The following is a 27,893-nucleotide window of genomic DNA, read 5'->3' as shown; positions in this document are numbered from 1 at the left end:
TATCGGTTTCATACATTAAGGATGGTTAGAGAGAGACGCGACATAAGGCGTCACGACATGCCAGTGCATTATAATGTATCTCTCTCTAATACTTGCGTATGCGACTTCGTCCGCGTGGAATACACATGTTTCGAACCCTTTTTTCCTTTTACGGATTTTTCCTTTCAAATCCTTTCTTAGCGGATGCCTACGTCATAATAGCGATTTGCATGCTAAATTTCAGCCCGATCCGTCCAATAGTTTGAGCTATGCGTTGATAGGTCAGTCAGTCAGTCAGTCAACCTTTCCTTTCTAAAAATATAAAAGGAAAGCTGGCTTGCTTCTGCTGCTGCTATGCTTCTGACGCGTCACGACACAACACGACACATTAAAATATTTCTCGCTTCATTGCTACGCGGATAAAGAAGTTCCACTTGAAATAATCCGTAGTATATAACGTTAGTTTTAGTATACGCTAAAACCGAAACACGTGTGGAATAATTTTACATAAAGAATAAATATACAAAATTTCAAGAATATTTAATGAATACTTACGAAGTTATAAGCTTTTTGTATGGAGTCGTTCTCCCGCAAAAACATGGTCACCCCAAGGGAGCGGCTGTGACAGAACGGGACGGCTAGCGTCGATCGTGCGCGCTCCCGCTCGCGCGAGTCGAATCAGCTGGTGCATGCGGTCATTCAACTAGGTGTTCAAACTTGCAGGATTTTAAAGTATTTTTTGGTCAAAATATAGCCCGTACTAAAAATGATCGCAATCGATTCTGTTACTGATTCTGAACAAACCATTTTTAGGTTTTGCGTATACTAAAACTAACGTTGTATAAGTCCCGCAGTGTTCGCCCGTGGTTGTTATGCGTTTTGTTTTGCAGCGCGAGAAGCGTCCGTACAAGAGACGGAAGCACCGCCACCACCAACCCACTGCACACCCTCACAGAGGTCAGTGTCACCCAAAAACCAGTCAAGCGCGAGTCGGACTCGCACGCGAGGGGTTCCGTACCATCGTACGAAAAATAACACTTTTTTATTTTTTTGTGCTGTAACCACAAGTTCACGGTTTTCCGATTTTTCCTTTACTTGTGCTATAAGACAGTGCTACATGCTAAATTTCATGATTGTAGGTCAAAGGAAAGTACCGTATAGGTTTTGATTCACTTGTTTTGACAGACACGACAGATAGACAGACAACGAAATGCCCTATAGTTTCCTTTTGAGGTACGGAACCCTGAAAAGACAAAAAATATGTACATGGCTTTACCAAGTGCTTTAGCATAAGATCACAGATATGTCACTTTATAACAATGTGCCGACCTTTTTCTAAAAAGCGGCTAACTCCAAAAAGTTGTTTTTGAGTTAACGCCAAAAACATGGGATTTTTAAAAAGAGTGCTACGTAGATTACACCTATAAATTTACTTACGTAAGTAGCTTTCGTGATTAACTTACGACTAATTTACCAATATAAACACTTATAAGAAGTGTATAGTATAGACTGACAACTTAGATAAGTTGAAAAATTTACTTATGTGAGTTAAACTTACAAGTGTAATCGCGGATTAGGACCAAGGTACAGTACTCTTGGCACTTGGCACATCGACAGGGGGGTGCTGTTGGAGAACAAAGGCTTAGACTATTCAAACAAGAATAAAGGTGACACATGACAGCAACGTTAGTTCCGATTTTCGCTACGCGCCAAGATAGCCTTGTCGCACTGTATTTAATTCGGTCCCAAGTGTTGTAAGCAAACAAAGAGGGGGGTAGAATCCGCTATAAACTGGTTACGCCGCTATGTCGGTCGTCTGACAGACTACAGAATCCTTTGTTCTGTTTTTGTGATGTTCACCAACAAATATTTGTTATCTTATGCTATTGTTATTTGAAAATCTAGCATTTGTTATCGATTCGAACGTAAAGAGGTTAAGCAAAGAGGTTGGTTCAACAGAAAGGGGGCTTGTAAAAGCCTTTTAGGGTCTATTACACTATTGGTTAACTTGCATGCACTTAGATCCATTTACACCATCCTGTTAAAGTTTAAGTTAAATTTTCTATATCTTTTTCTACCCTGGAATAAACTACTCAAAAGCAGTGAACGACAAAGCATAGAAATATTCACTACCCTCCATTATTGCTTAACGAATTCTCTACCGTGGTGCGCTTCATACTCTACCGCACGTGTCTTCACTTCGATTGAAGCTCTGTAACTACCACTTTGAGTTGGTCAATCACGGCAGCGGTCAATGTCACATGACACACAGTACGAACCAATCACAAGCCTGTGGTTGAAGAAACATATTAGAGTGTGCCCAAGAACTTTTTGACCTAGTTACTCCTTCATCTTTCTACTATCATACTGTAAGGCCAAGGTCTGCACCCGTACATAGTCGTAATTCCACGAACACATACGAAGCGATTTGCCTCCTCGTTTCTAATTCGAACCGCTAAGATATGGAACACCCTTTCGGCATCAGTTTTCCCTACAATTTTAATATGGGCATCTTCAAGTCGAGAGTGAATAGGCATCTTCTACGCAAGTGCGCTCATCACTTGCCAGCAAATCTGATTGCAGCCAATCGATAGTCTACAAATTTTAAAAAAAGTTTGTGTCCCCTATTTCCGAATGGAAATCGTAAGAAACGCGCCTTCTAAACTTTTTCGTTCACAGCTTAAAGAATTACACCTGTAAGATTTACTCACGTAACTAGCTTGCGTAGGTTATTTACAAGAAAATTACCATTGTAAGTTCTTATAAGAATGTTTACATTAGTAAATTTGTCGTAAGTTAATCACGTCAGCTACTTACGTGAGTAAAATTTACAGGTGTAATTGCGGCCTGTCAGCAGCATCACAAAATTTAACTTAACTAAATGCAAAACAGTTTGGTGCAGTGGACCTTTAGAGTAGTCCCACATACCTCCCCAGAAGAAACGTGGTCCGGGGAGGATGCGTAAAAGCATTTCCTAGCAAAAAAAAAACAAGTGGATCTTTAGAGTAAGTAAAATCGAGTAGAGACGGAAAGATATTTATTTTATATTTACAATATTTCAGATTCAGGCGTGTGTACGTCGTCAGAAGAAGAAGCGGCGCCGCCGGATGACGGCCCCTTCGCCTTCCGACGGAAACCTGGCTGTTTTTACGAGCTGGTGAGTATACGAGACATACAGACAGACACTACTAAATACTTAGCAATTGTGCATTTTTTTAACCGACTAAATTACGTCATTTCGATGTTAATTTCATTTCATTTATTTATTTAATCGGACAACAAAAGGTCCATAAGTGTTAGTAACAATAAATACTTAATAACTATGTTAATACTTAAACACTAAAGAGTTAGTAACAAATTACTTAATCACTATGTTAGTACTTAATATTTAATAACCAAAAGGGATTTAGTCCTTTGCACGAGTTTCCCCATCAGAGGACTATCCATTTTGTCCGCTATCATGCGCAGGACTCTGTTGCTGCTTCCTCGGACTCTGGATAATAGTGAGGCTGTTTTCTTGCGCCAGATGGCATCAAAGCCATCTGTCCGCGCCTCAGCAAACAAACCTGATGCACTACAGAACCGAGGTTGCCGCAACAAAATCCTGAACGCATCATTATATTGGACTCGCAGCGCATTGTAAGCCCTTTGCGTGTACTGAAACCACAAGCTTGCCGAGTATAAGGATGTACAGTATGCTTTGTTAATGAGACATGGTTCTAGCGTAATAGCAATTTGCGGGACTTATACAGTCCAATACCTTATTATTACTAAATACGCACATAACCATACACATATTATACAAAAGTGTGTTAATGATAGTTTATTGTTCCAGCCCACGTCGACACTGTACGGCGAACCCGTGGACCCGGAGAACCCTTCTAAGAACGGAATGTTTGAACACGAAATGGACGAGAGGACAAGGTAATGTTGACATTTTTTTTACCTATTGCAAGTATACACATTTCCAAATAATTTTAAATACATATCAAAAAATGTGAACCGGCAGAATTCGAACCTACGTATTCTGGGTTCGCGCCCAGATACAATAAACGTGATTTTTTTGCCGTTTTTATAGATAACTAGCTTATGCCCGCGACTTCGTCCGCGTGGACTACAAAAATTTCGAACCTCTATTTCACCCCCTTAGGGGTTGAATTTTCAAAAATCCTTTCTTAGCGGATGCCTACGTCATAATAGCTATCTGCATGCCAAATTTCAGCCCGATCCGTCCAGTAGTTTGAGCTGTGCGTTGATAGATCAGTCAGTCAGTCAGTCACCTTTTCCTTTTATATATTTAGATTACTTAAATAGTTATTAATTATAAATTTATAACAGTACGTTTAAAGAGACCAAATAATTTAAGCAAGCTTTACAATATAATATTATGTAATAAATGTCAATTAACTAGTAAAAATACCTAGTAGGTGATTCACATATGCATGTGTGTCTGTGTGTCATAATAATACATCATAATACATAATGGTACGGAACCCTTAGTGCGCGAGTCCGACTCGCACTTGGCCGGGTTTTTTTAATCATTTTTTTCTGCCTACAGGTTCACACTAACATCAATCAACCACCCCTACCCTCGATGCATAGGATTCGCTCGAAGAAGACTAGGTCGGGGAGGCAGGGTGATTCTGGATCGAATAGCGACCCCTCTCGACGACCTATGGTCCAACCTCCCCTTCAGACATGCGAACAGTTCACTGGACAGAGCGCGACGGGATGAAGAGGTATGTATCATGACAAGTGAGTAGTTTTGGGAGAGATGGTATATTCCAGTGATTTGTGACCCACTTCCAATTTTAGGGTTCCATAACTGAAAAGGAAAAACGGAACCCTTGTAGGATCACTTTGTTGTGTCTGTCAAGCAACCTAAAGGCTTCTTCCCGTTGATCTAGAATCACGAAATTTGGCAGGTAGGTTATAGCACACGTAAGGGGAAAAAAATCCGGAAACCGTGAATCTGTGGTTACATCCCAAAAAATAAATAAAATGCGTTCATGGCAAATAATAATTAGTATTTTCAACTTTCAAAGCAAGATTAATACACCAAGTGGGGTATCATATGAAAGGACTGTACCTGTACATTCTAAACAGATTTTTATTTATTTTTATGCATTACTAGATGATGCCCGCGACTTCGTTCGCGTAGATTTAGGTTTTTAAAAATCCTGTGGGAACTCCCTGGTTTTCCGGGATAAAAAGTAGCCTATGTCCTTCCCCGGGATGCAAGCTATATCTGTACCAATTTTCGTCAAAATCGGTTAAACGGTTGGGCTGAGAAAGGCTAGCAGACAGGCAGACAGACAGACAGATAGACAGACAGACACGCTTTAGCATTTATAATATTATTATGGAAGTATGGATAATAAAAAAATAAAATTTCATTTTGTCCCCCAGGTTGAACTAGAAACAAAACCACACCGGACACCGAAGGAGATGACGAGAGATTACCACACGGGCGGGAAATACCCCTGGCGGCACGCTTTCCGAAAACACCTCGCCAAGAACCCCCACCTGTGGACCGACCCTGTCAATACAGCCGCCGACGACCTCAGGCTCGACCTCGACCTCAAATTCGACGTCAACGACGTCAAAATCGACGTTGACGACGTCAAAGTTGACGTTGATGATATCAAACTTGACGTTGATGATATCAAACTCGACGTCGATGCTGATGATGTCAATTTGGACAGTACGGATGTTAAAATAGAAATGGACGTTGATAATGTGTTACCGGGTAGTGATAGTGCGTTGGCTAGTGTTAGTGATAGTGACAGAGTACGGACTATAGACAGTGTGGTAAGAGGGAACCTGGAGAGGGTGATGAGGAAGAGGTCCTGGAGTGAGTGCAGTGACAGCAGTTATGACTCCGACGAGAGCTTGCAACCCGTGGAGAGGCAGTTTGAGGAGTTTATCAATGAAGTTAATAAGAAATGGTGAGTAATAATAATTTATGACAGACCGGGGCGCGTTTGGAACCCTCGTAGCTTTAGTTTTAAGTTGTGTGCGTAATAATTATCACCACTATATCTTATAAATCCAACATCTGACTATCAAAAAGAGTAATTTATTACCTATTTTGACTTTGACTTTGAGTCATCCAAAAATGTGTCAGGTATCGCGCTTTTTAGGGTTCTGTATTCGAAAGGTGCCAACGGGACCCTAGTAATAAGTCTTAGCTGTCCGTCCGTCCGTTTACCCGTATGTCTGTCAGTGGGCTGTATCTCGTGAACCGTAATAGTTAGAGATTTGAAATTTATATATATATTATATATATATATTTCAATGTGTATTTTTATATCAACAAATACTAAAAGATTTAAAAATGACTGCCCACCAGTGGCGTGCACAGGATTTCAAGCCAGGGTATGCATTTAGGTATGAACTTATTTTCCGGTAGGTTTTAATGAAAAATAAGCATTGATTTATTACAATAAGGGTAAGCAGTGCGTTTATGCCTCTATCAGCTGCACGCCACTGCTGCCCACTACTGCCTGATACTTCTTTATAGTCCAGACTAGCTGATGCCCGCGAATCGGTCCGCGTGTTGGTTTGTCCCTCAATCACGTTTGTCACTTTTTATAATAAGGGTACTGAGGTACTACGAGGATTGCAGAAAACTCCGTTAGTGCGAGTGTTTTCGGCGGTACATTTGTTCGGGACTACATCATGAAATGTTATCGATTGAATAGCGCCATCTAGTTGCAGTTGTGACAACCGCCACAGCACCATGATGCTGACGTGTGACTCCCCTATAGTCCCTAATATAAACTGTATTATACCAGGTTACACTTCCGACCAAAAACGCCGCCGCCCTCGCCACCTTACATCGACAGACCAGCAGACAACCAGTTCCCCATCGCACTGGACACGCCCATATCCGTCGAGCTGACGTCCGGCCCGCCGTCCGGAGCTCTGGACACCTTCACCACTAGCGAGTTCACCCTCGGAGACCTGTATGGGGACATTAATCCTGAGGTAACCTAACTATTGCCTAATGTAACCAATGTAACTATAACCTAGTGTAACCTAAATATATAGCCCAGGGTAACCTAACTATAGCCAATAGTGTAACCTAACTATAGCCCAGGGTAACCTAACTATAGCCTATAGTGTAATCTGACTATAGTGTAGTGTAACCCAACTATATAGCCCAGGGTAACCTAACTATAGCCTAAAGTGTAATCTAATTATAGCTTAGTGTAACCTAACTATAACCTAGTGTAACCTGACTATAGCCTATAGACTATAGTGTAATCTAACTATAGCTTAGTGTAACCTAACTAATAACTATAGCCTAGTGTAACCTAACTATAACCTTCTGGGAAAAGTGTAACCTAAAGCCTATAGTGTAATCTAACTATTGCTTAGTGTAACCTAACTATAGTCTAGTGTAACCCAACTATAGTCTAGTGTAACCTAAGTTTTGGTTTCAGATTCAGTTACTTTTTATTTTTTATTTATTTGTTTTATTAATTTTTATTTTTTATTTATTTATTTAACAACTCAGTTCAGTTCATTTCTCTGGAACCTTACTTATATTTTACTTTTTGGTTTGTAATTAAGACTTGTATTCCAGATGGACAACAGTGGAAGCCTGGATACAAGCGGAGAAGATCTATTAACAGAGAACTTCACCGGACTCACGGAAGCTCAAGTGGAGAGCATACTATCTGGGACCGACTTGAAGGCGTTAACGGATGATAAGAAGATCGCAATAACTGATGATCTGTTAGAGGAATTAGTCAAGGACGTGGATACTAAGGTACTAGTGGATACTTAGGTTTAGAGCCTCAATAGCTCAATGGGTAAAGGAGTGGACTGAAAACTGAAAGGTCGACGTTCAAACCCCGCCCGTTGCACTATTGTCGTACCTAACACCTAGCACAAGCTTGACGCTTAGTTGGAGAGGAAAGGGGAATATTAGTCATTTAACATGGCTAATATTCTTTTTAAAAAAACTAAACTAAACTAAAACTAAGGTATTTTACAATTTTAGGATTCCGTACCTCAAAAGGAGAAAAGAAACCCTTATAGAATCACTTTCTTGTCTGTGTGTCTGTCCATCGTGTCTATCAAGAAAACTTATAAGGTACTTCCCGTTGACCTAGAATCATGAAATTTGGTAGGTAGGTAGGTCTTATAGCGCAAGTAAAGGAATAAATTCGAAAACCGTGAATTTGTGGTTACATCAAAGGAAAAACAATCAAAATGTGTTCATGAACCTTTATTAAAATTTTCAATTTTCAAAGTTAGATAACGATACCAAGTGGGGTATCATTTGAAAGGGCTTTACCTGTACATTCTAAAACAGGTTTTTAGTTATTTTTATGCATAACAGTTTTTGATTTATCGTGCAAAATGTCGAAAAATTACGACTGTAATACGGAACCCTCGGTGCGTGAGTGTGACTCGTACTTGGCTGGTTTTTATATTTAATTTTTAAATTTAATTAGTGCGATTGTGTACTTGTTTAATCAAAATTTGGACATTTGGAATTCATTATTGACATTTGAAAGATAAAAATTAGGCGAATGTGTAGACTATACTTAGATTATATTATATTAAGTTAAGGTAAAAAAGGTAGTTAAGGTTATAAAGTTGGTTAAATTTAACTATAAGTTAGGTTAAATAAATTTATAGGTTAGGTTAAATTTTACTATAAGTTGACTATAGGATAGGTTCATTTTGGCTATAGTTTGGGTTAAATCTGACTACAGGTTAAATAAAAGGACTCTGAAATTGTGGGCTGCCTAGTAGTCCACCATTTTACTTTTTTTTCCAAAATAGCGACCACACATACAACCCATATTAAGCAATGTTTAGCTGCCATCAATACAAACTAGTATTGTGCTAGACAAAACCTTCCAATATGTCACGTTTCAGAGATAATAAGCTATCAAGGTTGTACTGGTGGCGTCATCAGTACAACAGTCTAGCCACCAGTACAACTTTGGTAGCTCATATCTCAGAAATGTTGATGATTTAGTCTCGTATCATCTTACAAATAAAAATTTATGACAATGAGGAAGCGTAAAATTTTGCCAATTCTCAATAAATAATAATTTGAGTTTGAGTTTGAAACAATAGTTGTTTGTATTGATGCCAGCTATTGATTGATTGATACATGCTATTTTGGAAAAAATGAAAAATGGCGGACTGCTAGGTAAGCCAGGCTCCATACATTTTGTTTGCGTGTTCTATATGGATATTAAATAAGATTTTATGTAATGAAAACATTTTTTTTTTGTTTGAAAGGATCCTTTTTTATTGCACGGCCAGAGTTCGGGCGGGCGTGCCGACTCTGGTCGCAGGCGGCGAGCGGACGCGTTCGGCTCCAGCGCGGTCGCCGTGTCCGCGCCCCGCGCCGAGCCCGTGTACCTCGAGACACTGGCCGCGCCGCCCAGCGAAACGCCCAAGCCGGCTAGACCGCCCAAAGAGGTAAGATTGCACGGCAGAGTTCGGGCGGGCGTGGTGCATGCCGGCTCTGTCGCGTGTCCGCGCCGGACGCAGAACCAGTGCACCTCGAGACACTGGCCGCGCCGCGCAGCGAAACGCCTAAGTAGAGTAAAAACTAAAAGATTAAAATAAAAATTATAATTATTTAATTCTTTAACCACAATATGCCATCTTGGATATGAAAATTAACGTCATTTTTAACCGACTTCAAAAAAAGGAGGAGTCTTTTTATTTTTATTTTTTATGTATGTTCCCCGATTACTCAAAAACGCCTGGACCGATTTTGAAAATTCTTTTTTTGTTTGAAAGGGTATACTTTAAAGTTGGTCCCATTTCAATTTGGTGAAGATCTGATGAACATCTTCGAAGATAGATACTGGAACTCCTCAACGGATAAGAGTAAATTGCTCGCGATCAGTGTAATAGCTTAGTAAACAGTAGATTTTTAACCAGTCATAGCATAATTCCATGGGGCCACTAAAAATTGTGAAATAAAAAATTTTTACAAAAAAAATAAAAACCGACTTCGTTACATAAACACTAAAAATTGAAAAATAATTTAATTTATTACCGAGAATATTATGTATACAAGAGTTAATATAGTTCCATAATAATATTTTTTGGGGTCGGTGCCAATGAGGTGCCATTGTGGAGTCCCATAAAAATATGAAGTCTAGACGATTCGCGCAGCTAAAGCTAATTGGCACCGGCACCAAAAAGTATTATTATGGAACTATATTAACTCTTGTATACATAATATACTCGGTAATAAATTAAATTATTTTTCAATTTTTAGTGTTTATGTAACGAAGTCGGTTTTTATTTTTTTTGTAAAAAATTTCAGAATCGGCGTCCCGAAAATTTTTGAGTTTCACTCCAAAAATGAAATCGTAATTGTATGTTTAGGTGGAGAAATGCCCGGTACCTACTTCGAAGATAATCGTGGAGGAGGTGAACGAAGTGCCACAGATCAAAGTGGAGAGGAGACGGCCGGAGGAGACGGTGGAAGAGGTCAAGGTGACGCGCGGCGTGCAACTCAAAACTGTACAGGTAAGATTTTTTTATTATAGCTGACCCGGCGAACTTCATACCGCCTAACAGTCGAAATTAGTATTTTCAATATTCGAAGTAAGATAACTATATCAAGTGGGGTATCATATGAAAGGTCTTCACCTGTGCATTCTAAAACAGATTTTTATTTATTTTTATGCATTATAGTTTTTGAATTATCGTGCAAAATGTCGAAAAAATACGACTGTGGTACGGAACACTCAGTGCGCGAGTCTGACTCGCACTTGGCTGGGTTTTTTTTTTACTTATTCTGCTATTCGGGTCAGCCTTCCCGGAACCCCTCCACTAACACTTAAACTTTATGGTATGGTATTAAAGTTCAAATTGACTTTTAAGTATTATTACGAATGTTTTGTATAGGAATATAGAAAAGTGTTGGTTTTAAGACCAATTGAGTTGGTAAGAACCATCCTCGTACTTCAAGGAATACTATAAAAAAATAATTAGCGAAATCGGTTCAGCTGTTCTCGAGATTTGCGCTTAGCAACACATTCAGCGATTCATATATAGAGACTATCCGCCTAAAGAAGTTACTAAAGCGCTCTCTCCGTTATACGTAATCCCATACAAGTAATCCTTTGGTAGATGCATCCGACTTTTCGAAAGTATTTGTAAAAGTTTATTTGAATAAAAAAGATTTTCATTTATTTATTTATTTATTTGAGTACAGTACGCGGCAGAAAGTAATGTACATCGGCCTTTAAAGCGTTCTCTATGTCACTCATATGACGTTTTGTCGGTTTCAATGACAGTGACAACGCTCTACAAATCTGCTATCTCCTTCTAAATGTCGATGTACATCACTTTCGGCCGAGTACCTGTATAGCATTGATATAATTTCTTGCAGACCAAGCATTCGCCGCTCAAAAAGCATATAATAACGTCCGCGGCGCACCGGCGCGGCGCTGACGTCACGGCGGTGACGTCAGACGCGCAACAACCGCAGATCGTCACCGTCGCCGTCTCCGAGAGCCTGAAGGTGAGTGACGTCATTACCATCGGTAGATTCAAGTCAGAGTGTAGACTAAGTTGCGGGCATCATCTAGTTCAACAGTATCTTTAGGGTTTCGTACCTCAAAAGGAAAAACGGAACCCTTATAGGATCACTTTGTTGTCTATCTGTCTGTCTGTCAGCCAAGAAGTACTTCTGTTGACCTAGAATCATGGAATTGGGCATTGGGATATTTTACTTGGGCTTATAGCAGAAGTACTGGATATTTTACTTGGGCTTATAGCACAAGTAAAAGAATTAACCTGAAAACCATGAATTTGTGGTTAGATCACACAACCTAAAATGTATTCATGGACAAATAATAATTTGTTTTGTCAATTTTCAAAGTAAGATAACTATATCAAGTGGGGTATCATATGAAAGGGCGTTATCTGTACATTCTAAAACAGATTATTATTTATTTTTGTGCGTAATAGTTTTTGATTTATCGTGCAAAATGTCGATAAAATACGATTGTAGTACGGAACCCTCGGTGCGCGGGCCTGACTCGCACTTGGCTGATTTTAACAAGTTCGCGCTCGCTGCGCTCACCTGGATATTTATAACACAAACTTGCTGATGCCCGCGACATCGTCCGCGTGGAATTAGGTGTATAGAAATCCCGTGGGAACTTTTTGGTTTTCCGGGATAAGAAGCCTATGTCACTCTTCAGGTCTTTATCTATACCCATGCAAAAAAATACGTCAATCCGTTGCACCGTTGCGACGTGATTAAATATATAAAAGGAAAAGGTGACTGGCTGACTGACTGACTGACTGATCTATCAGTGCACAGCTCAAACTACTGGACGGATCATGCTGAAATTTGGCATGCAGATAGCGAAAATAATGACGTAGTCATCCGCTAAGAGAGGATTTTTGAAAATTCAACCCCTAAGGGAGTGAAATAGGGATTTGAAATTTGTGAAGTCGCGAGCATAAGCTAGTTGAAGTACAAACCAACAAACAAACACACTTTCGCATTTATAATAAGGGTACTGATAACACTTCCAGGTCCGCCTACAGAACCAAAGCGTGACGGGGGCGTGTTCGAGCGCCGGCACGGTGGTTGGCCTGCTGCAGAACGGGCCCTTCACAGCCGTCGCGCTGCCCGTTCATAACGCTCAGCATAGAGAAATTGGTGAGTGCTTATCTTCATTGCCCTTGAATGTTCTTCCCGGACGTGGCCGGTCGGCTCAGGGCAACCTGGGTCGCACCGGACTATGAGACCTCGCAGATCCTGACAGGCCATGGATGCTTCAACAAGCGCCTGCATGGCATGTGCCTTGTGGAGAGTGGTGGTTGTTTGTGCGGACTGGCGGAGGAAGACCTCCACCACGTCTTGTGGGAGTGTGCGCTGTATGAGGACCTCCGGTGCGCCCTGCTGGACGGGATTGTTCGCGAGGAAGAGGGTCCGGTTTACTACCAGAACCTCGTTGCTTCGGCGGAAAACTTCGGCAAGCTACGGGAGTTCGCGCACCACTGGCACAAGAGGCGGAACAGCTCGGACCGTGATCGTGGACCAGTGGGTGTTTGAGGAAGGAACCGGACCGCGGGGCACGCGGGGATCTGCGTGTTGTGTACGTCTGCCCCAGAAAGGGGAGAAAGACCATTTAGGGACAAGGACAGGAAAGAAAGAATTTGTAGGGAGTCAAGAAGGCGCCCCGGGAAAGAGCCACCGCCACCGAGCAAGTACCGAACGGGCGCCCTCCCGCGTTTCGGCCCATATAACCGCGAGGTTGGTGGGGCCATGGGAGGTGGTGGGTTGCCCTTGAATGTTGCAAAGCCACTAATTCAAGTAGTGTCCTAGTGGTAGGGGAGCCCAAGAGGGGATTTAGGGATTTACTCGAGCGCGTCAGGTAAGTTAATTAGATGCAGAAAAGTGTGCATTTCATTGATCTGACAATTTGAGCGTGAAAGGCCATAAGGAAATGGGAGAGTTACAAAGTTTAAAAAATCGGCCATGACTTTTGATTGCGTCCAAATCGTCAGTTTTTTGAAGAGGAGCTACTTGAGGATTCACTTAACATCTCTTCACAGTATCTGACATGCTCGATAAAATATATTTTTAGGTCTATTTTTAATTTATAGACTCGCGCTTGACTGCAATTAGACCTGGTGGGAAGTGATAATGCAGCCTTAGATGGAGCGCCCCCATCTACGCCTTCGTACAGCCACCCCCACCATGCAAACTGGCAGATAGATATTTTTGCGATAAAAATAACATGTGGGCGCATCATTTATACTACATATTAATATCTAAAGCGCTCGAGTATTTCTTTGTGAATGTATTTTTTTTACATTTTTGAAAACCTGTATGCGCTTTCCCCACTTGTGAAAAAGATTACATCATTTTAACCTTTTTTTTCTTTTTAGCATCCAATCTTTACAATCCAATAGGTCCCCACGACGCTCGAGTAAATCCCTATATAGCCTCTTGGGCTCCCCTACTATCAGTGGCGTGCATAGGGTTTGAAGCCAGGGTAGGCATTAGTTAGGTAGGAACCTGTTTACTGGCAGGTCATAATGAAAAATATGCATTAAGCTATTACAACTGGGGTAAGCAGTGCATTAATGCCTCTATGACCTGCACACCACTGCCTACTATAGCATATGTTTAGAAAAAAAATTCAAAACAGGTAGCAAATCTTATAAAATTTGTATTTTAATAATTTACAGGGTCAACGACAGTAGCCAGCGTGGCCAACGTCGTGACAGCGGGCGCGGGCAAGCCGACCACCGTGACCAACGTCTCCATAGCCAACGCGACCCGCCGGGTATCCGCACCGTTGGTCCAACTGGCGCCCGCGTCGTTGGGCCACAAGCCCTTGCAACTCCACCACCACCCCTCAGTGGTGGTGACCCCCCAAATGCACCACGTCACACAGAGCAAGCTGAAAGTCCTCCACGCTCACCCGTTGACGCACACCCAACGCGCGCAGCTGTTGGCTCAGAACCGCTCGTTGGCTCAGTTGCCGGCGGTGGTGTCGTTGGCCGCGTTGGGCGACGCGAAGCCACCGGCGGCGGCGTTGCTGAAGGCCGCGCCGGGTTCCGTGGCGCAGTTCTTCGAGATCAAAGGCGGACAACTCGGCAAAGGTAAAGTACCCATGTAATTCATGGTGGAATCACACTTTTAAATCGCCACACGACGCTAAATTGCTCGAAATCGGGTCGTGTCTGTTGTTTGTATTATCTTTCTGGGCACGGAAAATGATGCTGGAATATCACACTTAAAACGCTACTCGACGTTGTGCACACTTAAAGAACTCAAAATTAGTCGCGTCTGTTGTTTAAAGTGTGTTTCTGGTCAGACAGTCTGTACGTAAAAAGGTTGAATTGTGTTATGTAGCCCTACGAGTTAGGGAGCATTTTCGGTCATGATTTGATCGTCGGGATCGTTAAGGACGTGCTTAGGGCGCCTTTTATCGGTGGAGGGACACGGCAAGTTCTGCTTTTATAGCGGCCATACTCCAAGAATACAATATCTGTGCCAAATAAACACCTTTTCTTTCTTTGTACTGTTCAGGTCCTCACTTAGTCAACGTCCTACGCCAGCCGCCTCCAGTCAAAGCGAACGTTGCATTCAATGATGCTAAGAAGAGACAAGTCGTGTTTGATGGTACTTTGAAGGGAAACGTGGCGACAACGACTAGGCCTCACAGAGTGTCGCTCAGCGTGGACGGGAGGCAGATCGTACGAACTGCATTGCCTGCTGTGAGGGCGCCGCATGTTAGACATCAAATACAGGTGAGAAATACAAACATCGATACCCCCCCCCCCCCCCCCCCCCATCTCCACTCTCCTTTACGCTCAAAAGGGCTAGAACCCAGAGCTGTAAAGCCAGTTAAAAAGACAAGTCGTTTTTGATGGAACTCTGAAGGGAAACGTGGCGACCACGACCCGACCTCACAGAGTGTCGCTCAGCGTGGACGGGAGGCAGATCGTACAAGCTGCATAGCCTGCAAACCCCTCTCACTCTGAGAGGAGACCCGTGCTCTGTAGTGAGCCGGCGATGGGTTGATCATGATGACAAAAAGTTCTAAATAATATCTACCTGGCTGTACTCACGTGTCTAGTCGACGTTAGCCCGACTAGTTTCGAACCCATCCGGGGTCCTTTTTCAAGGGAGTCCGTTCGCGCACGCGCCGCGGCTTTGATTGCGGGCCGCGCGTGCCGCTGCCCGTAGAGCCCGTTGTGAGGGTGTCTGGGGTGGGGGGGGGGGAGACAGCTGCCGATCGTCTCCCGACAGTTCTTGCTGATCTTCATCGCTGGAACCGTCACCGAAATCCATAACATAAAAAGTTAACACTCGCGTTTTGTTTTCAATTCAGTTAAAAAATCGCACCCTACAAGTGTCAGCACCGATCGCGCGGTCATCGTCCGAGCCCTCCACCAGTATAACCATCGCGCCGTCGAAGACCGCCTCCATACCCAGCTCGGTGGTCGCCAACCTGCTGCAGAAGAACGTGCAACTACCTGCGGGACAGAAGATAGCCATCTCGGGCAGTGCACAGGCGCTGTCCGCCAATGTGCAAGCTATAGCGTTCACCACTGCGCAGCTGCGCGCCAGGCAGGGCCGCCTCGTCGCGCAGCCGCGTCCCGCGCCCAGCAGGTGAGTGGCTTCCGTTTGTCACGCCCGCGCCACGTCCCTTGACACAGTCACATTCACACCACGTACCTACCTAATCAAGCCCGCTCCACGTCACACAGTCACGCCCGCGCCACGTCACTTTGAAATGGACATGCCGCGCCATGACCTGACACCGTCAAGCCCACGCCCCGTCTCTGACAAAGTCACGCCCGCGGCACATCACCCTGACACATTCCCCTGACTAACACGTCTCGTCAACTGGGCAACTACACCCGCGCCACATTACGCTCGCGCATTGTCAAATCGCACACTTACATCGCGCTCACATGGCGATTTCTACTCTACCTATTACCGTTCATGAGATACAGCCCACTGACAGACAGACAGGCGGACCGACAGCGGAGGCTGGGTAATAGGGTCCCGTTGAAAATCAGTTAAAAAATCAGCTAACAGTTTATTGTTTGATATTACAGCGAAATCGTCGAAGCCTCCACCGCGCCCACCACGTCATCAAACGCCGCGAACATGAGCGCAGACGGCGCGACAGACGGCGACGACGCCGCGACCAACGGCGTGCGCAGACGCGCGACCGACACGCTGCCGATGGAGGTCACGTGACAACCGGGCCTCGAACCCAGCACCCCTAGTGTCAGTGGAGAGTGTAGTGTTGCACTTGCGTGTGGTGCCCTAGCACTAACTGTAAACTGTGTGGGCCATGCAGGAGGAGTTGAAAGAAAGTGTGATTTGCATACCAAGGGACGTAGAGAAGAACCGTCAAGAAAAAGTTTATTTCGTACCATAAGCAAGTCCAAGGGATATAGAAAAGAACCATCAAAATTTGTATTTCGTACCATAAATAAGTTCAAGGGATGTAGAGCAGAACCGTCAAGAAAAAGTTTATTTCGTACCATAAGTAAGTTCAAGGGATACAGAAAAGAACCATCAAATAATGTATTTCATACCATCAAAAACAAATTCCTGAAAATATGTGGAGAAAAGTCAGTAAGACTAAATGATTTGCGTACTATAAACAATTTCAAGGGATGTAGAGAAGAACTGTCAAGAAAAAGTTTATTTCGTACCATAAACAACAAATTCCAGAAACGTGGAGAAAAATCGTCAAGACTAAAGGATTTGTGTACTATAAACAAGTTCAAGGGATGCAGGAAAGAATTGGCAAGATCAAGTGCATTTTGTACCATAAAAAAGTTTATAAGAGGTACAGAAGAATTAAGAAAGAGATTAGTAAGAAAAAGCGTATTTCGTATCATAAACAACTTAAAGAGATGTGGCGAAAAATCGTCAAGACAACATGGTTTTTGTAAACAAGTTCGAGGGTTTTATGGAAGAACTGGCAAGAAAAAGTTATTTGCATACCATTAACAACAGGTTTGAGGAATACAGAAAAGAATGAAAGTGTATTTCATATAAGTCACGCAAATTGCTAATGCGCGTAACCGCCTTTTTAGTGACGTCAGCACTAGACTAAAGTTTCGAGCTGATGGTATATTTTTACTTAAATATACGCTCGAACCATGTCTCATTAACATCAAAATGACGTCATTTTGACTTCATTTTGATCTTAATGAGACATGGTTCCAGCGCAATAGCAATTTGCGGGACTTGTACTATAAACGAGTTCAAGGAATGTAGATAAGAATAGTCAAGAAGAATTCAATACGCTTACATGGGCAATTATAATACCTCAAGTCCAGGCAATTTCAATTATGACGGCACAACCACATGAAGCAATTTACTGCAATACCCAGCAATACCTGAGAATTTCAGCGATGCTATGCAAAACACTTTCTCCAGAGTCCAGATTGATCCAAACATATTACAATTGCTTAAAAAATTGTCCATGTAAGTGCACTATTATGTGAAGAACTTCTACAACATAGATTCTAGAAGAAGATTTTGATGTGTCTATTAATGTTATTGCTAATTTATGACTTAACTTCTCTTGACTAGTCTTCACATAGTCCCAAGAGCGGAGAAAATGTCTAATATTTAGAACGTCCTGGTCATCACTTGTACTTGAATTGACATTTTAGAAATTATTGTATTGTCGTTCCTGGATTTCATAGAAATTTCCATTTAAATTTGTAAGTTGTAACCTTTTAAAATTACTGTGATTTAATTATGAAAAATGTACTTTTAAACCTAAAGTTGAAAAAAATCTAAAATAAAAAAAACTCAAAATAAATATAAAAGTCTCGAAAATATATTCTTATTTTGCATTAGAATTGTACATTTTGATTACATTTGATTATAATGAAAATTTCTATTAAATAAAGGGTTATTAACTCTGATTTGACAAAGAAATCTGATTGTGACAAAGATTAACAACTTGCGACCTTGCAAAGAAAAACATTCAACTTTGCAACTTGGCAAACATAACTTGCTACTTGGCAAAGAAAACTTGCGACATGGCAAAGAAAATGGTATAACGTCTCTTGCGAAATATTATTGCTACATTTAAATATAAACGCTAATCCCTGAAGAATATGGTCCATTTTAGTGTTTAAAGCAAGCTTCGTTAAAAATAATTTAAGTGGCTGTGACATAGTTAATACATGTAAAACCTTCTTTTTTTAAAAAAAAAAAGCTAATGCCAGTCTGAGGGAAAATCTCCAAACAATAATGCTGTTTGTTGTCTGTCTGTAAAGGCTCTTTTTCTCAGAAACCTCTAGGGCACTTCCCATTGAAATACAGTATTGGAATTCGACACAAACATCCGTATTCAGAGTCGCTAATCGTTACTTAAGATTGAGTTAAAACGAGACAGATTTATATGAGATATTGCTCTGTCTCGTTTTGACTAAACTTAAGTAACGATTAAGCGACTCTGAGTACGGCTGTTAGTGAGTGGTTTTGACGCAAGTGATACGAAAAATCCGAATGTAATTTTTTTTTTTTTTAAATTTCATTAATTATTTGAAATCCTGTCTGTAAATATAACGCGACCAACAATCTATACTAATATTATAACTGTACTGAAAATGCAAAAGTGTTTGTCTGTCTGTTACCTTTTCACGGGCCATGCGCTTAACCGCTTTTGATAAAATTTGCTACAGTTGATAGCTCACATCCTGGACACGGCTATGGGCCACTTTTTTTCCTGAAAAAATCAAACCGTTTACAATCCTAAATCCACGCGAAAGAAATCGCGATCATCATCAAGTGCTATTTATAATTTTTATTATGGTGTTTTACCTACTATATTAACGAAATAATCACTACCCATATTATAAATGAGAAAGTGTGTTTATTTGTTGGTTTGTCCTTCAATCACGTTGCAACGGAGCAACGGGATTTTTTGCATGGGTATAGTTAAAGACCTGGAGAGTGACATAGGCTACTTTTCATGCCGGAAAATCAGTGTTCCCACGGGATTTTTAAAAACCTTAATCCACGCGGACAAAGTCGCGGGCATCAGCTAGTTTTAAATACATACCAAAAATTGCGGAACTGGCAGGATTCAAACCTGCGTCTCCGGGCGTGATGCCCAGGGAAGACGCATGTTGCAATTTAAAATTATTTAGAAATCATCTAGTACTGCATAATTCAGTTAGCCCGCTACTATCTTAGACTGCATCATCACTTACCACCAGGTGAGATCGCAGTCAAGGGCTAACTTGTAAAGGAATTTAAAAAATAGAGCATCCAGGCTAGCCCGTTACTATCTTAGGCTGCATTATCACTTACCACCAGGTGAGATCGCAGTTAAGGGCTAACTTGTAAAGGAATAAAAAAAACAGTACATCTAGGCTGGCATTAAGCGCTTAGGTTTTCTTTTTAGCGAACATTCTGTACTAGTTATTATTATTTTTCACGCGAGTTAGGGCAGAAACACATATAGTCCGTGCAAAATGACTCCTTACGCGCCATTTTAACTCTATGGGTAAACTGTCATGTCAAAAGTACGGTTCACTTTTAAAATAAGAACTAAAATCGTACCTTTGACATGGAGTTATCAATAGATTACGGATAGATTGATTTAATTTCGGCACTTCGTAAAGATCGCTTAGGCTAAGGCCACATTACAAAGAGCCTCGCTTATTGCTAAGAGCCAAGCTACTCGCTTAGTGACAAGTGGCCCTACCGCGGTTGTTTGACAGCTACAATGTCACGATCGCAATCATCTCTGATTGGTTAATGCTCGCTCACTATTGGCCACAATGCATTGTTGCTCATTGTTGCAACAAGAATCGTACAATTTCAGCCAATCAGAACAATTGAGATTGTAATAATGATTGATGCAGGTTTTAGACAATCGCCCCGCTGGATCCTAGTGGACAGACGTATTGCAAACCATCTTAGTTGGCCACACTGTCAGCGACGCGCCACGGTAGGTGCCTACTGCCTAATAAATTAAAGCGAACGAACGTGTTGGTTAATTTTTGTTAGTCGCCTAGTGATTCAATGGAATAAGTTTTAATTTCTGCTGTTTTCATCAACAGATGGCGCTAAAGTGTATTGTGTGTCACCAAGCTAGGAGCCTTGTAAATAAATAAATAAATAAAAATCTTTTTTATTCAAGTAAACTTTCACAAGTGCTTTCGAATGCATCTACCACTGTATGTGACCATTGTGTATCTTGTACAAAAGGATAGCTCCTAACTTATCTCTAAGCTTGACACATATAATAATAACTAGCTTATGCTCGCGACTTCGTCCGCGTGGACTACACAAATTTCAAACCCCTATTTCACCCGCTTAGGGGTCAAAAATCCTTTCTTAGCAGACGCCTATGTCATTATAGCTATCTGCATGCCAAATTTCAGCCTGATCCGTCCAGTAGTTTGAGCTGTGCGTTGATAGATCAGTCAGTCAGTCAGTCACCTTTTCCTTTTATATATTTAGATAAGATAAACAACTTCATTGTTAACAAAATTACAAAGAGTAAAAATACAGGATACACCAAAAAAAAACAAAGGGCGACCTTATATTGTGTGGGGTATATAATGTGGCCTTAGCATTAGGTGCGGTCAAGGTCTGCGGTCAAGGAATGGGCTGATGCGATTATATGTGTTTCTACATAAATGTAAAAAAAAACTAAACAAAAAATTAAAATTGCGATAAATCGTCGTTGAGTGTATAATATTTAATTATTATTAAATATAGTAAATAAATGTATGAAAAAAAAACAATTGTAATATAATAAAACTGTAATAAATGTATTATATAGTTTTTATGTGTATCATAACATTAATATTAAGGTGGAGTCATACTTGTAACATGTGACGCGAATCGACGCCAACGCTTATCGAATAACATCTAAAAATAGCATTTTTCATTACTAGTATCACTTTAAAAAAGTGATACCACGTCACATTCTGGGTTTTAAGTGTGTTTTTGGGAAGTTTAATTTTCTTGACAGGATTGATTCTTTAGGCTGAGATCTATAGAGTTCACTTTGCTCAGACTTAAGATTGAGTTAAAAAGAGACAGATTTATGTGAAAGATATAGTTCTGTCTCGTTTTAACTCTGTCTTAAGTCTAAGCAAAGTCAGAGTGCGCTCTACAGATAGCACCCTTAGTGATTATCGCGCAACAGTTGCAAGCTTTCACATACAATACTATCATGTTGGTAGTGGTGATTGTTTAACAACATGACTATATGCATAACTAACTGACTGACATATCGTACAGTTGTAGGTTGTCTAGAATTCATAAAGAACTTTCAATAAGTGAGCAAAGCAGGGCCCCCCGACACAACTAAAACATAACATGATTTACATATTTTAAAAAAACATGTCACAAAGTCATATTATAATTATAACATATTTCATTATATAATTTATATTACATTATAATATAAATTATATAATGTGTATAGGTTACCTTTACAAAATAACCTAACCGGACTGTTAGTAATTGTATCTAAATCGACACACGTTTCTTGGGATATGTTCGCGTTGCGTGTTATAAGTACGTCTCTACCTTTACATTACTTACTTAATTAGATGGCTGGCCGGACCAGTGAACCGTATGAATAGTGAAAAGTAAAAAAAAAGTGATTTAAGCCCCATTTTTGCTTAGCATTTTTATAATTTTTTTTTTACAGTGACTAATTGTATGGCAAATCTGTTGATATGCCCATTTCACATTTTATCAAAACAGTAAGTTGCCGTAATGAATTTGTGGTTATATCAAGAGTGTTTATTTATTATTGTAATTGGCTTTATGGCCGTTCAAATTAAATAATAAATCACAAAAAAAAATTTAAACTTACTAGGTACCTAATTTCATTTTAAACTAAGTAAGAAATCCTTAAATGGGTCACTTGTTAAAAATCCATACTAATATTATAAATGCGAAAGTGTCTGTCTGTCTGTCTGCTAGCTTTTCATGGCCCAACCGTTCAACCGAATTTGATGAATTTTGATGAAATTTGGTACAGCGTCAACTTATATCCCGCGGAAGGACATGGTTACTTTTTATCCCGAAAAACTAAAGAGTTCCCACGGGATTTAAAAAAACCTAAATCCACGCGCATGAAGTCGCGGGCATCAGCTAGTAAACAAATAATATTAGCCATGTTAATCATGACTAATATTCCTCTTTCCCCTCCAACTAAGCGTAAATAAAGCTTGTGCTAGGAGTAGGTACGACAATAGTTCAATGGGTGGGGATTTGAACCGCCAACCTTTCGGAATTCGGTCAATTCCTTTAAACTTTTTTTTTACCATACAAACTAAACTTTACCATACAATTAGCCATTAAAAAAATTACATTTTAAAATACGTCATGTCAAGTTTATTTACAAACTAGCTTTGTCCTTCGACTTCGTCCGCGTTCATTTAAAGATCCACTTAGATTTTTTTTAGTAGACTTCTCTGTCTTAAGACTGACTTAGCTCAGACTTAAGACAGAGTTAAAACGAGACAGAGCTATATCTCTCACATAAATCTGTCTCGTTTTAACTCAATCTTAAGTCTGAGCATAATCAAAGTGCGCTCTATAGACCTCAGCCTAAAACCCGACTGCGATCGTCTTAATAAACGCTGGAATATGATAGTAAAATTGTTTTTCTGTTTTGTTTTTATATTTATGAACTCAAAATTTTCTCCTATTTTCTTAGACAATACGATAGCAAAAAAAAATTGAGACCGTCTACTTTTTTGGGTGCAACATATCGCGGGCGGTATATTGCGCGTATCCTCCATCAGGTGTGATTGCGGTCAAGCGTTTGCCTATAATGAATAAAAAAAAAAACATCCGCCATATTGATTTTGTTCATTGAGAATGTAGCCTATGTCACCCGGACCATAACAATAAATCAATTGACACCTCATTCATCAAAATCGGCCCAGTAGTTCAGCCGCTACAGTGGAACATACATAGATAGAAACAGACTTACATACATAGACTGCCAAAATCATAACCCTCCCTTTTGGCTTCGCGGTAGTCGGGTAAAAAAAGGTGAAACATGAATTTTAATACTTTCAATGTAAATACTATGCTCAATACTGGCACCTAAGTCACGAAATTTGACAGTTTTATTTTAAATTGAGTTTTTCCATCCTTTTCTTATTACATTGGTAAGAAAAAGATGCAAATAGTCTAAAATTTTAGTTGCGATCACATTGTGTTGTATATTATATTCATTGTATCATAGTATGTATGCATTATTGTATAGTTAATGACTTAGTTGAAAGAAAATCTTAGGGAACTATAAAATAAATCAAATCAACCACTTTCGAACTTTTTTTTTCCAAGCATCTATAATTCCATAGCCAAATAAATATATTCTCTGTAACTTTCCTGTAATATTCCTATATAAAGAATATGGTATAAGAGTGTAAAAATCTGTGTGTGATTTTAAAGTTAAAACTTCGAACTTTAATCGAACTTTTTCTCAATTTGTGAAACTGAATTTAATTTAGTTATTTGTATTGTAATAAAAAAGCATAAAAATTGTACTAGTTTGGTTGTACACAATTTTTCTTAAGTCTTAGTACAGATCGCGCGGCGAGAGTTTGGCTTTGACCTTCGGGTGGAGGGGATTACTGCGCATGGGTACTGTCACGCACACAATACTTTTCCTTTTTTATGTACCAGGTTGGATATTTGAGTGGGTCAAAATTCATGTACAGTGGTAATAATGCTAGAAAATAATACGAAATAGATAAACTTCTTCATTTATTAAAACTATTGATAGTTATTTTACTTATATAAAATGTTTATTTCCTTTTAAAGTTTACAGAGACAGCGATGAAAATTCTAAATAATTGTTTTTTAATAAAATTATTTATTCCAAGATACATGTAAAATTGGTACATACAAACAAAAGAAAACTTAAAATAATTATTAAATACAAAAGTTAACATTAAAAAAAAGTCTTAGCAGCAGTGCTATTCAGATTCTTATATAATAAACAATTAACGAAAATAGCAATTCACTTGTGAACGTGATTGTACAAACAGAGGCAGGGAACGACTGGAGCAGTGGAGCGCCAATCAGAGCACCGCGTGCGCCTACACACCCGCCCCGCACCCCACTAATTGCCCGTTGATACCCAATTTCTGATTTCTGCGCAATAACGGTCAAAGCCAAACTCTCGCCGCGCGTACTGTAAGAGTTTTTATTGTTTTCAAAAACGATATTTGGCATCGAGAAAAATCGTGTACTTAATTAAAAATCGGTATAATGCGACCAAACTAAGAACAGAAAAGCCAATAACCTATATTTGTCAACTATCACTTTAAAAAATATGATTTGAATATAAATCTCTTTTTTTCTACCTATTTAACAAAACAAAATCTATTGAAAATATTGATTTAAAGTATATTTCTAGCTACGACGTCACAATATGGCGGAAGTTATATCTTATCCTTAGTTTGGGTGCATTATTGTAGTATAGTACAGATTGTTAACGAAACTCACGAAATCTATAAAAGTTTTCGAATAGTACAAATCTGTACTAGGCCTGCTATTAATTTAGTAAAATCAAGTTTTGTTTACAACCGAATTAGTACTAATAGCTTGAAAACTTGAAAAAAAATAACTGTCAAAGAAACTACAATTAACGAACAAAGAGATTGTTTTAAACAAGGGATACTATCGGTAAGGCTAGGACCACACTAGCGATTTTTATTTCCCATTTTGTGTGGACAAAAGTAGGCCAGTATGGTCACATCTTATTGTTGATTATGACATTCAAAGTGAGAGTAACGAAATTTTCGAGTATTTTTGGAACTGTTTTCTACTAATCCCAATATTACATTACATACGTTAGTTACTTGAATAATTGTAAAAACCAAAAACATTACTATCTGGCGCAGTCGGGAGAAAAACAAAAAAAAAACATGACGTGTTAGAAGTGAAACTTTTTAGAAAACTAAACATAGAGACAAATGCAGACTATCAGGAGTAGGATAATTTGTAGGGTTTATTTATTATTAGAGTTCCGTACCTCAAAAGGAAAAAAGAAACCTTATAAGATCACTTTGTTGTCCGTCGTGTCTGTCAAGAAAACCTATAGGGTACTTCCCGTTGACCTAGAATCATGAAATTTGGTAGGTAGGTCTTATAGCACAAGTAAATAAATAAATCCGAAAACCCTGAATCTGTGGTTACATCACTAAAATAAATTAAAATATGTTCACGAAGAATGTGATTTGATAAAATTATTTTAATTTATCAAATTACATATAGATGGCGCTGTTGTCATTATCTTGCACTGCAACTGCGCATTCACACGGCAACTTAATGCGCAACTTAAAAGTATGAAATAATATGAAAGACCACGGGCTACTATGTATTCTATCTCATTCTCTCTCTATATATAAGTAGATGTGTTTGTCTCTTTCATGTGTCGGTATTTCGTTTCATTGGGTTTCAAATCACAACGGCACTAAAGAAATTTTCACTTCAAAAAAAATCAGTAAAAAAAATTAAAAAGCAAAAGTGTTTGTGAAGAGTTCTGGTTCATTAAATTTATTACTGTTAATGTGGTAAATGTAGAATTTAGAGAACAATCGTGTTAGCGCTTACACTTAGGAAATGTAGATAAAAACAAAACAAGGAAAAACTAAGGCGAATTAATATCGCTCGTTATGCTTTTAATATTTGAAGAAATTTCTGCTTTTTCTAGGAAAAACGAGACGCCTATTTCAAATAATCTTGAATAGTTACGCAATTCGCCTTAAATAAAGGTGCATTCAGACTACTTTAGTGTTTACACGCATTCTGGCTTGATGATTGACAAATTCGGTGTTACTTTTTAGTTTTTCTAAGCTGAATTAAATGGTTAACAGCTAGTCATGGCATAGAACGTTCTTATCGCGAACTAACAATGGTACCGTGATAAAAGTGAAAAAACTGCGGGGTTATTTGGTAACTTGGCGATCATGAATTTTTCCAAATTTTTTAATTAAAAAATAGTAATTTAGTGTTTTAATTAAAAAATAATAATTTAGCGATAATTAACAGGTTTCTACCTTAGTACTGTAGTGTTCAAACATACAGCTCACATTTTATTTTTAAAGTAACTGAACGAAACTATTCCTGGTTTCCTTGTTTTACAACGGACGGACCAAGAATGTCGCGCCGCCAAAGCGCGTAGCTCCGAGTAGATAGTTCACCATTTAAATTAGCTAAGAGAAAAATGTAGAACAGTGTGTTTGCACCTTCAACTGAATGCAGGACGCACCAATGAATGTTAAAGTGTAGTTTCTTTTTCGGAAATTAATAAACTTCGATTCGTAAACTTCTAATTAGAAATTATTAACACAAAAAAAAATACTTATATGGGCAAAATGTTTAAAATAATAATTATTGTGGTTATGTAATATAAAGTTAATCGCATTTGGGGTTTTAATAATATAGCTATACTATATGCGAAACTTATATCATTCGTGTTTACGCAAACTATGTCCTGTTGTTACAATCGATAAAAAATCCCGTACACTTTTTTCTTAACAAAAAATGTGTGTTGAAAAAAAAGCGTTCGCGACCAAAAAAAATGTAATGGTTTTAACTGTCTGTCTATACATGTATAATTAGTAAGTATCATATACTGTACAAAAGGCTGCAAATTTGGGAAAAAATGTAAAAAAAAATTGGCCTCATTTTTGGGGCTGTTAACATACGCTTAGTAAAGTGGATAGGAAAAATGTTTACCTCATAAGTTCTGATTCATAGATTAGGCAACGCGGGCGTTTTGAACGCCTCCCGATAGATGGCGTTGTATTTTTCCCTTAGCTATCTTTGGGCCTGCGCTGCGTACGCGCACGCGTGCGCGATGTACTTTATTTTTAATGTAAATATAACTTTTTTTTAATTATTATTATTATTTAGTTATCTGTGGCGTAAAGCGGGGGGCGTTCAAAACGTCCGCAAAACTTATTATGTATAACAAAAATCGCTGTAAATTGTTTGTAAAAATAGTCATGTTCAGAATTTCAGTGTAGTTTTTGTTGATTATATTTTTTTTTCAACCGGAAATTGCTGAATAAAGCGACGATTCTGTTTCAAGAGATTTGTTTTATTTACTCTGTTCCCTGAAGATAAGATTATGTGATATAAGTACCGCAAATTGCTATTGCGCTGGAACCATGTCTCATTAATATCGAAATGACGTCAGACGAAATAAAAATATACGACGCGGCCAAAAATTTGGTATAAAAATATAATTGGTATAATATATTTGGTATAAAAATATAATTGGTATAATATATTTGGTATAAAAATATACCAAATGTAATATGCGGCCACGCGCATTAGCAATTTAGCGGGACTTATAACAACTTATCATCGATAAAAAATTATGCTCCAATGTGGT

At 39.3% G+C, this 27,893-nt stretch overlaps 1 protein-coding gene and 1 long non-coding RNA gene across 6 annotated transcripts in view; one reads left to right on the top strand and one right to left on the bottom strand.

Moving 5' to 3' along the window:
* The window catches only part of LOC138404331 (uncharacterized), a 265,328-nt gene extending 254,199 nt beyond the window's left edge, over nt 1-11,129 (bottom strand). The window contains exon 1 of the long non-coding RNA XR_011238333.1: nt 11,090-11,129. This is a non-coding gene — a long non-coding RNA (uncharacterized lncRNA). The remainder of the gene's footprint in view (nt 1-11,089) is intronic.
* E(Pc) (Enhancer of Polycomb) overlaps nt 1-27,586 on the top strand; it is a 79,079-nt gene extending 51,493 nt beyond the window's left edge. For 4 of the 5 annotated variants that reach the window (XM_069507855.1, XM_069507854.1, XM_034982638.2 and 1 more), the window contains 15 exons: nt 870-936; nt 3,042-3,136; nt 3,815-3,903; nt 4,538-4,718; nt 5,389-5,927; nt 6,777-6,969; nt 7,571-7,756; nt 9,250-9,432; nt 10,357-10,500; nt 11,369-11,500; nt 12,526-12,652; nt 14,191-14,607; nt 15,038-15,258; nt 15,843-16,123; nt 16,576-27,586. In XM_069507855.1, coding sequence (XP_069363956.1) covers nt 870-936; nt 3,042-3,136; nt 3,815-3,903; nt 4,538-4,718; nt 5,389-5,927; nt 6,777-6,969; nt 7,571-7,756; nt 9,250-9,432; nt 10,357-10,500; nt 11,369-11,500; nt 12,526-12,652; nt 14,191-14,607; nt 15,038-15,258; nt 15,843-16,123; nt 16,576-16,720 — 3,000 coding nt within the window. In that variant the 3' untranslated portion in view covers nt 16,721-27,586. The remainder of the gene's footprint in view (nt 1-869; nt 937-3,041; nt 3,137-3,814; nt 3,904-4,537; nt 4,719-5,388; nt 5,928-6,776; nt 6,970-7,570; nt 7,757-9,249; nt 9,433-10,356; nt 10,501-11,368; nt 11,501-12,525; nt 12,653-14,190; nt 14,608-15,037; nt 15,259-15,842; nt 16,124-16,575) is intronic. The other variant, XM_069507857.1, reaches the window with a different exon arrangement.
* The last annotated feature ends 307 nt before the right edge of the window (nt 27,587-27,893 follow it).

The sequence above is a fragment of the Maniola hyperantus genome, chromosome 27, assembly GCF_902806685.2.
Source record: "Maniola hyperantus chromosome 27, iAphHyp1.2, whole genome shotgun sequence".
In the NCBI taxonomy this organism is placed as follows: domain Eukaryota; kingdom Metazoa; phylum Arthropoda; class Insecta; order Lepidoptera; family Nymphalidae; genus Maniola; species Maniola hyperantus.
The sequence above is the reverse complement of the archived record's forward strand: the minus strand, read 5'-3'. Positions and strand labels throughout refer to the sequence as shown.